At 39.2% G+C, this 12835-nt stretch overlaps 1 protein-coding gene across 3 annotated transcripts in view; it reads right to left on the minus strand.

Annotated features, from left to right (window-relative positions):
- Positions 1-10337, minus strand: part of LOC145439434 (kinesin-like protein KIF14) — a 41964-nt gene extending 31627 nt beyond the window's left edge. The window contains exons 1-10 of one of the 3 annotated variants that reach the window (XM_080316915.1): positions 8967-10337; positions 8754-8904; positions 6851-6932; positions 5708-5792; positions 4506-4627; positions 3709-3835; positions 1541-1625; positions 1374-1478; positions 1195-1247; positions 359-497 (exon numbers count right to left, since the gene is read on the minus strand). In XM_080316915.1, the coding sequence (XP_080173041.1) occupies positions 359-497; positions 1195-1247; positions 1374-1478; positions 1541-1625; positions 3709-3835; positions 4506-4627; positions 5708-5792; positions 6851-6932; positions 8754-8904; positions 8967-9112 (1095 nt within the window). In that variant the 5' untranslated portion in view covers positions 9113-10337. The remainder of the gene's footprint in view (positions 1-358; positions 498-1194; positions 1248-1373; positions 1479-1540; positions 1626-3708; positions 3836-4505; positions 4628-5707; positions 5793-6850; positions 6933-8753; positions 8905-8966) is intronic. The other 2 variants (XM_080316916.1, XM_080316917.1) reach the window with 2 other exon arrangements.
- Between the last annotated feature and the right edge of the window lie 2498 nt (positions 10338-12835).

Raw genomic sequence — 12835 nt, forward strand, 5'->3', positions numbered from 1 at the left:
GATTTACCTTCGAATATTGGATCAGATCAATAACAACTTGAATATGATTACTATGCCGTAGCAATAGAAACGTCCAATCGCGGAAGTATTCATTGATCTTCCACTGCGTGCTAACTTTTGAAAGTGATGTAATAGTAAAGATTGATGAGTAGGTTCAGGCCTCTGGAGTAGATTTAGGTTCTCAAATAAAAAAAAACGATATTTGGCAGTTAAACATTGTCCAATACTAAGAAATCCAAAATACTGTCGTGGGCCCCACAGAATGGTCTCGGACCTCTGGTCTCTATCTTAGTAGCTGCAACAGCAGTCAATGGCAGAAATCTCGCATATCGGGTCTACGAAGCAAAAGCATAATTACCGTGGTTTTTGTAACGTTCAAGACGAACACGGAATGCGATCTTGAACTGCAGTCGTTCATTCCTGTAGAGGCGGTTACACGTTGCTGATTCCCAACGGCCAGCCAGGAGCGGATGTCACTAACATTAGTGACCACATATCTGAAAAAATTTGTATTAATTAAACTTTTAAAAGTTTTGGAATATAGATTGGGACAATCTGAGTTCTGACAATATAATATACTGTTGTCATTGTCATCACAATAATAGATTGACCGACTAAATATTACCGGTAGGGTATTTTTTATAAAAACAAACACAATGACTGAAATAACAGGCCAACAGCAATGGTAACATTAAAACTAATCCCAAGATATCAATAAAGAAAGCCATTACAACTAACAAAATAGGGCTACAGCTAATTATTCTGTTTAAATATTATATTAGTTGATTTATAGCACTTATTAAACAGATTTTTCGAATGAATTTCGACAGAATATGCCTTGCACAGACTTCAGTCTAGTCAAAATCTACATATCTCTTTGTCAATCGATTCAACGACCTGTCACATATTACCACCGGTCCTCCACCCATGACTCCAAACTGTAACCCCAGCTCAGTTGCCTGCATAGATTTCAAATCGGGGAGAAATGTGTATACTGACTGCAGTGAGCATTGGCGGGATTTTTCCTTCAGGTAATTATTTTTCATGAAAACTCATGCAACTAGTTATTTCGCTACTGACGATACATTTTGAACTTAAAAACTTTAGCCCCCAAGGTACTGTGCATTTCATCCCATGCTTCGCCAACATACTGCGGCTAATATTTGCCAATATAAATCAAATTATTAGGCTTACTTTGATAGGCCCTCCACATAAGGTCCGTTCTGTGGATGTTCTCGCACCTTTAACTGCAAGACAACACAACGTTAGCAAATAAAAATACTGATACACAAATTCAAGGTCTGATTCCAATATTTTCGTGATGTAGATTACCGTAGTTCAACAATCAATATCTTAAATTTCATTCAACTTACATTGGACTTCTTCTCTGCACCATTTTCAGTCGATGAAGAAACTAGCAAGTCACGGATCTTTTCGTTGTAGATTTCAAAGTAACTCATTTCGATGTGGAAACGAGCCTGAAACGGCAATGAACTCTTTAAACAATAGACCTATTGCAAAACTTCATATTCTAACTCACTCCTTTTTCAACTGAAGAAACACTTTCAAACATTTCACTGCAGAAGCGGGGAATGATACCTTCTTCTTCAGGCGAACCCATCATGCTAGCAAAGTGATAATAAGGAACATTCAAATAGGGCAGTGGCAAAGTACAATTTGGCAGCGTGCTAACTCGATAGAAGGGCTAGGCATACTCAAGCCTGAGTGATTAGATTCTGAAGTGAGTATCAGGGTGCGAGTAGTCGATTCCACATTTCATGTCATTCATGGAGTTTTTTAGTTGTGTCCTTGAAATCGTCTCGCTGCGAGAGCTATAAAGGAGGACGAATTGCCAAAAACGGGGACCTTTAGGCGTCCTTGGTGGACATTTTCGATTTCCTAAAAAAGGACGACAAATCCTCCTGAAGGAGCATGTATGGTAACCCTAGTTGATGAGTATTATTCATTTTGATGTAATAAAAGTATGGAAGATGTGAAATATTCAAAGATGTACGCTACAAATAATATAAAGCCAGATCTACATCAAATTAATGATACCATAATTCGTTATTTTTTTCGACGATGTCAATTATCATTGTATTTTGAGACAAAGCTGTAAGTTGATCAGGAATTCACCGAATTGTCATTTCCACCAATGTGTGTGGCTTTGTGAGCTTTGTGCTACATGTTTCGTATTCAGCGAAACGACTAATCGATGTTTCAAGGCTTCCACAGTTAAAATTAGTATCGCAACCAGGCACGTAGCCAGTGGGTCGCAACCCCTCCTTTTGGAATGACCATTTTAACGCTAATGATCAGTTGCAATTCAGTAACTCGTATTATCGGTGTTGCGCGCAGCCGCGGCCAATTAGCGAGATTCGTCTGTGCACATACTAGAAAAGTGGTTCCCAACCTTTTTCGACCCATGGCCCCCTTTTCAAGCTCAATACCGATCATCACCATAATCAGCGGCGAGTTGACTAAAAAAAAACAGGTCAACTTTTCGGCTCGAAGCCTAATAATTTGACACTTTTGTAGCTAAATTTCCGTGGGTTGACTAAAAAAAAAAAAAAAGTTCGGCCCCCTTTGTCGATTTTTGCCCCTCTAGACCGCCAAATCGCCCACGTTGGGAACCACTGTACTTGACAATGTAATGCGACGCGATCTCCCGCTGAGATAATTGCAAAATTAGCTCATTGATTACAGCCCCGATCTCGGCAATCGTTGCTGGCCCTATTTATTGCGTCTCCAACAAGCCTACTTTCATTGGCTTGAATCCCATCTGCAATAAGCCTGGTGTGCACTATACCATCGCTGGCCTTCGCAATCGCATCTCCTCTGCCTGATGTGCACAATATAACCATTGGCCTACACAATTGCATCTGCAATAGGCCTGGTACCAAAGATCATCGCTGGCCTAACTATCGCATCTCTAACTTTGCTCAGGCTCCATCTCTCAATGGCTTGGAGACAACGCTGTTAAGTGTATGATGATTAGCGATTGTGACTAAAGAGTGACATTGCGAACCTGAATGACATCAATTGGTTTCCGCTAATATTTGAACATAACCATCAGAAGATCCGTGTTAAAGCTTGAGTTACAAAAGAGGAGAAAGGTTTGAAATTGAGCCACCTAAAATCAGTGCCATTATAGAACAGATTCATAACGACTCGGACATTTTGACTTGCGCAAATCGACACTGACGCCACGAAATACGTGTTTATAATCGCACATATTAAATTGTTTACAAGGGATCAGGGACTCGATAATTGACAACACATCCGGACTCGTTGGCAAGCTTACCGTAAGTTTGTCAACACGATTGCTTAATCTTCATTTACGCATGTACTTAATCCTGATGAATTGATGCTATATTAATAAATTCGAAAAAAATCGAGGACCCCCTTTTTATTTCAAACGTCCTCTGATTTTTCGGCTGGCTACGCGCCTGATCGCAACTATAATTTCCGTTGATCAATTAAGCTGTTCATGGCAAGAAGCATATAATTTCAGTGACACTACAGTTCACTTATTGCATATATTGGTACGTCTGGCATGAGGATAGAGACACCGCAATATTTTAATCGGTCTTTGATGAATTATGCAAGAAAATCTTAGTGAAAAGTGAACTATTGATACTAGAGCTGCAGGAGGGTCAGCATTACTTAGCAATATTCATCATCGATGATAGGCTAGAGAACACTCACGTATATGATTTTCCTGACCCTGTTTGCCCATAAGCAAAAAGACAGGTGTTGTATCCATTGAATGCGGCATCGAGCAAGGGTCTACCAAGTTTCTCGTAAATCATTACTTGATTTGCAATGAGCAATCCTGGAAATATTCAATAGTAACAAATTTCTAAATCAGATCTATAATAATAGATTCAAATCAGATACCATATATGTTAGTGTTACAAAACTTCTGTAAATACGAATTGACCACAGGGTAAGGGAATCACTTGCAGAGCATATAGTTCTACCGCCAACACAGTGGTTCTCAACCCTTTTTAGACATGACCATTCACGATAGCGAAAAATTTCGCACCCCCTTATTGTGAATTGCTATCTGATAAAACTGTTAGGTTGCCTGAAAAAACACTCACACCAAATTTCCTTCAATTCCAACCTCTTCGCAATGCTATATCAGAAAAGTCTTGGATTTATTTTATAAAAATGAACATAGAAATGTTTCAAATTTTACTGGCTAGCGCATTTAATTGTTAGGTTGTCTGAAAAAACTGTGCACAACAAATTTGGCTCAATATCAACCCGTAGTTGAGCGACGTTATAGATGTTGAAAGTTTAGGATTTCAAATCATAGTATTTATGGTCGGTAGACATATACAAACAATTGAATGATTTGCCACCGTAATCCGTAAATACTATTTTTTTTTCAAATCCAAAAATTTGTACCTGAATAAATGTATTGCGAAATCCAATAAAACAGCAGCAGTCAATAATAAGATGATAAAACCGGCCAAAAAAACTAGAATATATCATGCCTGAATCTTTCGGAGAGTCAAAGCAGAAGTCAAAAGCAAATGTGTGCTTGTTCCCGACATCAGAAACGGTAGCTTCGTTTCCACGGATAAAGACGGCTTGTTTTGACCTTTGAACTTCCTCCCTGTAATAAGAAATTTAGGAATCAGGGTCAGATCGCTAGCCTTGTAGCCCAGTCGTGGGCATTTTTATGCGAGGCCCGAACCCAGTTATGATTTGATACTAGGTCAAAATGATCAACTATTATAGACCTACAAAATTAAATCTTCACAATATTTCTTCATTGTATGATAAAGGACGATCCTGTTTTGTGTCGTAACCGGCCACCTCACTAGAACGTTATATAATATGAATTGCTTTGGAATACATTCACGTGAAAGTTAATAACTGTGTCAGCATTAAGCATTGCCAGTAGCAGAGGTGAATTCGGGATGAGCACTCCGGGCTCGAACCAGATTGTATGAGCCTGTACCCGATCGATGTTATAAATTATAACAACCTTGATTTGATCCCGAATATAGCACATGCAATTATTATAGCGTAAATTAGTCTAGTGGTCCTCTCCAAGGTTCAAGCTATTTCCAATAGTGAAGTCCCAACCCAAAAAGACCGACCAGACTTCGAACTCTAACGCCCTGTTTTTACTACCAACTCTTAAATATGGGGGATGCCAGATCTAGGCGATTTTCTAAAAGGGGTGCTACAGGGAAAAAAGGCGAAGAACCACTGTTGTAGGACATCATTTTTGGGTCCAAAACTTATATGTATGTGGCTCAAAATTCTTGGCAAGCATTGCTGAAGTAATTTAGACTTTATGAAATGTCATATATTTCCAAAAATTATGCATTTTTTAAGGAAATCGGAGAGAGGCAGTTTCACTCGTCTGGACGTCACCTATGAATGAGTTGTCATGTCGTAATGGCACCTTATCAGAGTCATAGACAGAAAACTAGAAAATATTCATTCTATCAAGGCCAGAAGGTGGAGTCAGGAGTGACACTTCCCAGTAAGGAAGAGTAGGTGCTTGAGTCACCATTGATTATGTCAGTAGGGTGTGAGGTGCTGTGAGGAGAAAATCTTCAATAGTTGCAATTTAGGGTGGGATAAAAGCAATTCCGAAAACAATAGAGTAATGGGAACAGGGAAGGCAATTTATTTTCAACATAAAAATGCAATAATTTCGAGCAAATAAACCAAAACCTACTTTTCGTTAAATGGACGAACTCGAACCGCAACAGTCACTGAAAAATCTTCTGGAGCAACACTCTTTGTTGCTGGCGATAGAATGCCTGGAAATGCAATATGCAATAATAAGCCGACTCAGTAACATAATAGAAAGAAAGCTCATCAGCCTTGTCAAAATAAGTGATTAGGAGATTACAAACAATAATCATGGGGGGCCTAGATGCAGTGTAAGTTAATAGCATGTTGTTTTTCAGGAAATAATGTTTTGATATTTTTGAAAATTTTTCTAATGTGAGGTAGTAATTGGCTCTGTAATATAGTGACAGGCACAACAATTAGTACAAAACCAGTCAGTAGCCTATATTCCTACTTTACAACTTGAACACAGGGTCAGTCATGCACAAGAACAATGGACGCGACTGACCAATACCACTTGAAGTGTGCAGAAAATTACTCCTACAAAATCAATCACTACCGGTACGGTCTACTGTACATACCATCACCGGATTATATGATAATGACTATTTGACAAGCACGTTCCTAATGAATTGACTTTTCATTTGTTGATATCATATGGGAAACCTCTCTTGGACTGAATTGTTGTGTCTGTTTTGATAAATTGTCCTATCAGACAAAATATCATCCATAAAATAAAGAAAAAAACTATTTCACTAATACATACAATAATCATTTTTGAGAGTAGCATGACAAAATAGGACAAGAACATTGCTGTACGGCACGCTGTACCCTAATCTAATGAACTATGTGATAAGTCATTCGATTTCTAGGTAGACTAGAGCTAGAATAGTAGATTCCATTTTATAAGTTGACATTACAGCTGCAATACCCCAGGGACCTCAAAGATTCTAACATACAACATGCTGGCCCAAGCCCCATGCTGTCAGCAGAAAATTCACAACATATCTATGACATGCCCTGTCAATAAATCAATCAAAAACACATGTATACTATTCATTGGTCATTGATTGTAATCATAGCTTGGCCACGACCCACTTTTTATGGTGACCTAATTTGAGGCTTAGACCCAACAGCTTGAGACTCACTGGAATAGAGTAGGCTTACTCAATGTGGTATAGGCCTACTCTTAGTGTGGTGGAGAGGTTACACAGTAGCCTACATTGTGAAGAAGCATGTTACTCACAGGCATCCCTCCTCTGAGAAGATGGTTGTGTTCGGTCGGTTTCTATACAGTTGTATCCAATTTCCTTCACAAGGGGTTTGGTCTGAATAATTTTAATTGGCAAAGTAAATGTGAATGGAAATATGGGGATTATAGTCATTGACAAACAAGAAAATGGGTTATTGCCTCCAAGGCAAATGCAGGGTAACAGTTGTTCTCAAACTTTCAGAATTTCTGGCCTATCAAGTTCAGTAGATTGCTATCAGTAACGTTTCACTAAAACTATAGGCCTAAACATATCTATATTCAAAAACATATATTCAGCCCAAAAGCATCAACAATGATCAGATCACATATGAAGCATTATGTCGATGATGGGGCTGCACACAATGACATCAAGCGTGTTTTGGAGTGTCAAATTGTAAGTGAAAAAGTTGCATAATGTATATAGGCCTATATCTTGTTATGTAACAAACAATTGATGTCACAAAGGTTTTCCCAAACATTTTTTCTCTCATAATAAAATGTCATCTCCATATCCATCATTATTTCTTTGAATATGTATTCAATTTCATAGTAGCAAAATAAATGTAAACAAAAATAGGCTTATTGTGATTCGTGACTACATTTTCATGTAGGCTAATAATAACCGACAACTAAAAGAGTTTGCTGTAATCATAATCGTAATAGGGTCAGTACATTTCAGGTGCTCCATGCCATATTCCCACCTTCTCGAAACGTCATGAAAATTGGCATGCTTACAGAGCTTTGTTTTCTGATTTCAGCAATCCAAATTTCATCAAAAATGGTCGACTAGAACCGAAGGTATGACCGTCCAAAAATTGCCATTTTTGTGATCGCTCAAGCGGAAAAAATGGCAGAAATATATACATGTAACTTAAATTTGCCATAATTCGATCAAATTAAGGCTGTTGAGGACGAAACTTTCACACTTGGTCATTTACAGCACACTTAATGCATTTTCACCTTCTTTGACACCGGGGCTGCCTAGTTTGACCTTTGAACCCATGCTTTTATTTATAACTTTTGAAGGCACTCATGCATGACGTCAGTTTTAATTGCAGATATCTCATGGCTAACAGGTGGTATCATCAAGTGTAAGATATCATTGGAAAGCTCTTAGAAAGCACTTTCAAAATCAACAATAAAATTAGTGGATATTTCATCGTCACATAAACAAAAATTTGTTGTAGACAAGTGTTGAAAAAATTGTGAATTTCGAAATATCCAATATCCAGTAATTTTATTGTTGAATTTGATAGTCCTTGTCAAGAGCTTTCCAATGACACCTTACACTTGATGGCACCACCTCTTAGCCAAAATATATTTGCAATTAAAAATGACGTCACGCGTGAGTGATTTTTGAAGACATGAACAGAATCATGGGGTTGAAGGTCAGACTATGCAACCCCAGGTGTCGAAGAAAATGACAAAGTATCAAGTATGATGTAAATGAACAAGTGTGAAAGTGTCACCTTCAACGACCCTAATTTGACCAAAATATAGCAAATGTAAATTGCATGTGTAAATTTCTGACGTTTTTTCCGTTTGAGCGAGCACAAAAACAGCAATTTTTGAACGTCCACATCTTCGGCTGTACTTTACTGATTTTTATAAAATTTGTTTTTCTGATATCAGAAAGAAAAGTTTTCCAGGCTTACCAATTTTCATGAAAATCTGAGATTGTGGGGGCACATTTTAAATTTTTCTGGAGCACCTGACATAATCTTACCCAATAGTGAGTTTTGAAAATAATTGCAATCGAAATTGATTACATTGCTGTGGCAGTACACCAAAAAAAAAACAGACTTAAAGATTTTTGAAAGTATGCCATTACGCTATAGCTATAATCATAACAATCAAAACCTCTAAGAGGCAAAATAAGGCATTCTCCATACCGTACCTCAATATTCTTCACCATATTTCTGACAATGTTGCTTGGCACTGACTGCAAGCACGGGCTATCAAAAGCCAAATTTCTGGGACGAGCTCTTTTAGGCGAAGTTCCACGATCTTCAATAGCATTATGATTCATAGCTCCAGACAAATTTTGTCTAGAAAAGGTACAGTTCATAACAAGTTGAGCCATCCTTATGCTTGTGACATTGCTTCATACCTTCTACGGTGACGACGTGCAAGAACATCATTATTGTTTGGCAACATGGACGAAGCGCAAATGTCTCTTCTGCCCTTCATAGTGTCAATTTGTGGACGATGTTGTGGCAGTAGGTTGTTTTCAGGGACTTTCTTACTGTTAGCCATACAATTTCAAATGATAAGAAGTCTTCTGTAACAGAATTAAGAAACAAGTAACGGACTCATCGTAGTGAAGAAGTGCGTTGGCGAAAGTATCATTGCAACTTGCAAGCTAGGCCGTTAAGGTATCACACCAGTTTCTTGCTAGAAGGACAATCAGAGAGCTAATAAACCAATGTAATCGGTGTGTTGTTCACACCAAAAATTTTGCCGACTATACACATAGCCTAGGGTTGACGCTGAGAACCGTCTTGGCACACCAAATATAGGCTATCACGCGAAATGTACCGACCAGGATTCCAACCCAGATAATAAATGGAACATTGGACACTAATATGGCGCTTCTTCGTTTTACGATCGGAGAGAGTGAGTGCTCCCCATGGTACCGATAACCAATGTTCCCATTAAACATGATACAATGTGACGTGTTTCACATGATATCAAGCTGTGCTGCCCCTGAACTCGATATTTTTTCTACGCAGGCGACCGGGGTTCGATTCTCGCCAGTACCCTCTTTCTGTCAGTCGCTGCTTGGAGATATGGTGATGGGCATGGACATTTAAGCAAATGAGAAGCAGCAAGGATTAAAGTCTGAATGACGATAACCAAAAGACTTATTTTTATATTCACTGAACACAGTGTGAAAATGGTTTTTACTCATATTTCGCATAGTCATTATGCTGTAAAGATACATTAGCGTCGTATTGGAAGTTCGGCCTTGCTCACACGATCGCTAGTCATGTCGGCTGATTAATTAAACTAATTAAATTCAGCGGTTCAATCACACAATATATGCAGTTCAAAGAGAACTACCATCAGATGCCTTCCCGGTGCTGTGCTAAGATTACCTAACGATCAATTAGCCAACCGTGAGTGAGTAGGTGTAGGCCTACAACTGCTTGAAGAAATTAAAATAACGGAGCACCAAGATAAAACAAGCGAGAGCTCACACCGGTCCGACTGCTCTGCCTAATAATCAGCGTTCCCACTCGAGGTTCGTCAAAAAAACACTAGATTAACAACAACAACATAACGAGAATACTCAGTAAATGACAAAATCATCACGTTTTGCGCAATCTTTCGACATCTGACAATATTGCCATTTCGCATAACAAATTTTACTTCAGATCAAAAGCAAAAACGCGAGAGGGATATGAAAGTCGGTGGAACATCATACACATTTTCGAATTTTTACCCTGTCAAAGACCCAAAGGAATCTAAATAAGAACACTGGGACTGGGATCACTGTTAACAATGATCAAATATTCCTGAACTGCGAGAATAACAGCGTCAGGAATTTGTGGTTGCCGCCAATCCAATCGACTGAGTTTCAATCAACCGTGACTGATTGACAGGTTTAAAGGTCAACTGCATCTTCAAAAATACTTTAGTTCATCATCATCATCATTGGTTTATTAGCAATTTTATCAGTTCAATTCACCACAAAAAATGTGATACAATGAAAAGAAAGGAAATTGTTGAAGCGACTAGGAGTTGTCTATGGAATCAGACACCCACCTTGGCCTAGGCCAGGGCTGGCCAACCTTTTCAGCCAAAGGGCCACATTCGATTGACGAACTTTTGCGCGGGCCACTGTCCGCGCAAAGCGCGAAAAAAGTTTGAAGTTCATAGGTCAATGATCAAATATTCCTGAACTGCGAGAATAACAGCGTCAGGAATTTGTGGTTGCCGCCAATCCAATCGACTGAGTTTCAATCAACCGTGACTGATTGACAGGTTTAAAGGTCAACTGCATCTTCAAAAATACTTTAGTTCATCATCATCATCATTGGTTTATTAGCAATTTTATCAGTTCAATTCACCACAAAAAATGCGATACAATGAAAAGAAAGGAAATTGTTGAAGCGACTAGGAGTTGTCTATGGAATCAGACACCCACCTTGGCCTAGGCCAGGGCTGGCCAACCTTTTCAGCCAAAGGGCCACATTCGATTGACGAACCTTTGCGCGGGCCACTGTCCGCGCAAAGCGCGAAAAAAGTTTGAAGTTCATAGGTCAATAATATTGTCACTTGATTATATTGCGGTCCTGCTGTATATCGCTGGGATAAATTTGCGAGGACTGGGCTATTCGGCGCATGGACATATCGATATCGAAAGCTGCGACCAACATGCGGCAATCATTTCGTGCCTAGGTTTCATAGTCGACGGTCCTACTGCCAGTGCAAACGCAAGGTCGCATATGTTGAACGACACTTTGTCTCGTAATCGCTAATATAGTTAGACTCAATCTGATACAGTGGGTGCTCTTCAATTTTCACAAAAGGGCAACAATATTAAGAACAAGACATCGAGTGACAACATATTGCGCTAAGCTTGCAGAAAATTTTTACCTTTGATAAATCTATCGCAAATTATTCTGCTTTATTGTAGTGTACGAAGATATACCAATATATGAATGGTTGATGGATCTGTCAATGAGTCGAAACTGATATTTTAGTCATCACATCTCAAGTGTTGCGGCCAGACTAATCAAATTTTTGGTTGGCCTTGCAAGTTCACAATCTGTGCAATCCATTTTTGATGATATTAGAAATGTCGGAAATTACCTCGCGGGCCACTCAAAACCTTCTCGCGGGCCACATGTGGCCCGCGGGCCACGGGTTGGCCGGCCCTGGCCTAGGCGATGTAAAGAGGAGGCATGCACACTGAAGTAGTATAGAAGATAGTATAGAAAAAGTTTAGCTTATTTTATACATTTTATGGTTAGCAATAAGAATAAAATATTAAAAATTGTGCTTTCTGCCTAATTTTGAAATATTTTGAAATATCAATCGAAAAGCCGGTACCGGCAAAGCAGAAGTCTTGGCAGGGTTGTAATGACTCGAGTCATGACTCGACTCGAGTCCGACTCGAGTCACGATTTTCTGATGACTCGACTTGACTCGAGTCATTTTCGCAAAATTCAGAAATGACTCGACTTGACTCGAGTCAATTTGTGTATTGACTCGACTTGGACTCGAGTCATTGCGCATGACTCGTACCAAGTCATATGACTCGAGACTCAGACTTTAAAGACCGACAATTCGAATGTAATTTCGAAGAATAGTAAAATTATCACGCTATATTGGGATCTCGACTATTGGTACTGGTACTTGAATATGCGACCAGGAACTGCTAAAAGCGAGGAAAATTAGTAGATCATAATAGCGAACCATGCGATATCATCAAACAGAGTTATAAAAGTTGGGTTTAACAAGAAATTGACACGAATCGGAGCAGTCAACACAATGACTTGGACTCGACTCGAGTCATAATACCGTGACTCGGACTCGAGCCTATTTTCACTGACTTGGACTCGGACTTGACTCGGTGGTGAATTGAAAATGACTCGACTTGACTCGAGTCAAAACTATAAAACTGAGATTGACTTGTGACTCGGTGCCTTGTTACTTGGTTACAACCCTGAGTCTTGGTACCAGTGATGAGCGGATAGTGCTTTTCGAGACTCCGAATCCCTCCGACAACTTTAGTTTCTCCGACTCCGAAGAGCTCAATCCCAGACTCCGAGAGACTCCGATGAATCTCGTCAAGTATCCGAAACAGTGGCAAGCATGGTGCATGATACACATTGTACAACATGGTACATATGATAATAGGGTTACCATACGTCCTCGGCGGTTTTTTTCGGAGTGAAAAACGGTGATTTTAGTTGTGAGCGGAAAGTTGACCTTTTTTTGTTTTTTTTTAGTCATCCACCTAGCAATGCG

This window comes from Botryllus schlosseri, chromosome 5 (genome assembly GCF_051294905.1).
Source record: "Botryllus schlosseri isolate E-star chromosome 5, Bs_hap1, whole genome shotgun sequence".
NCBI classification, from domain to species: domain Eukaryota; kingdom Metazoa; phylum Chordata; class Ascidiacea; order Stolidobranchia; family Styelidae; genus Botryllus; species Botryllus schlosseri.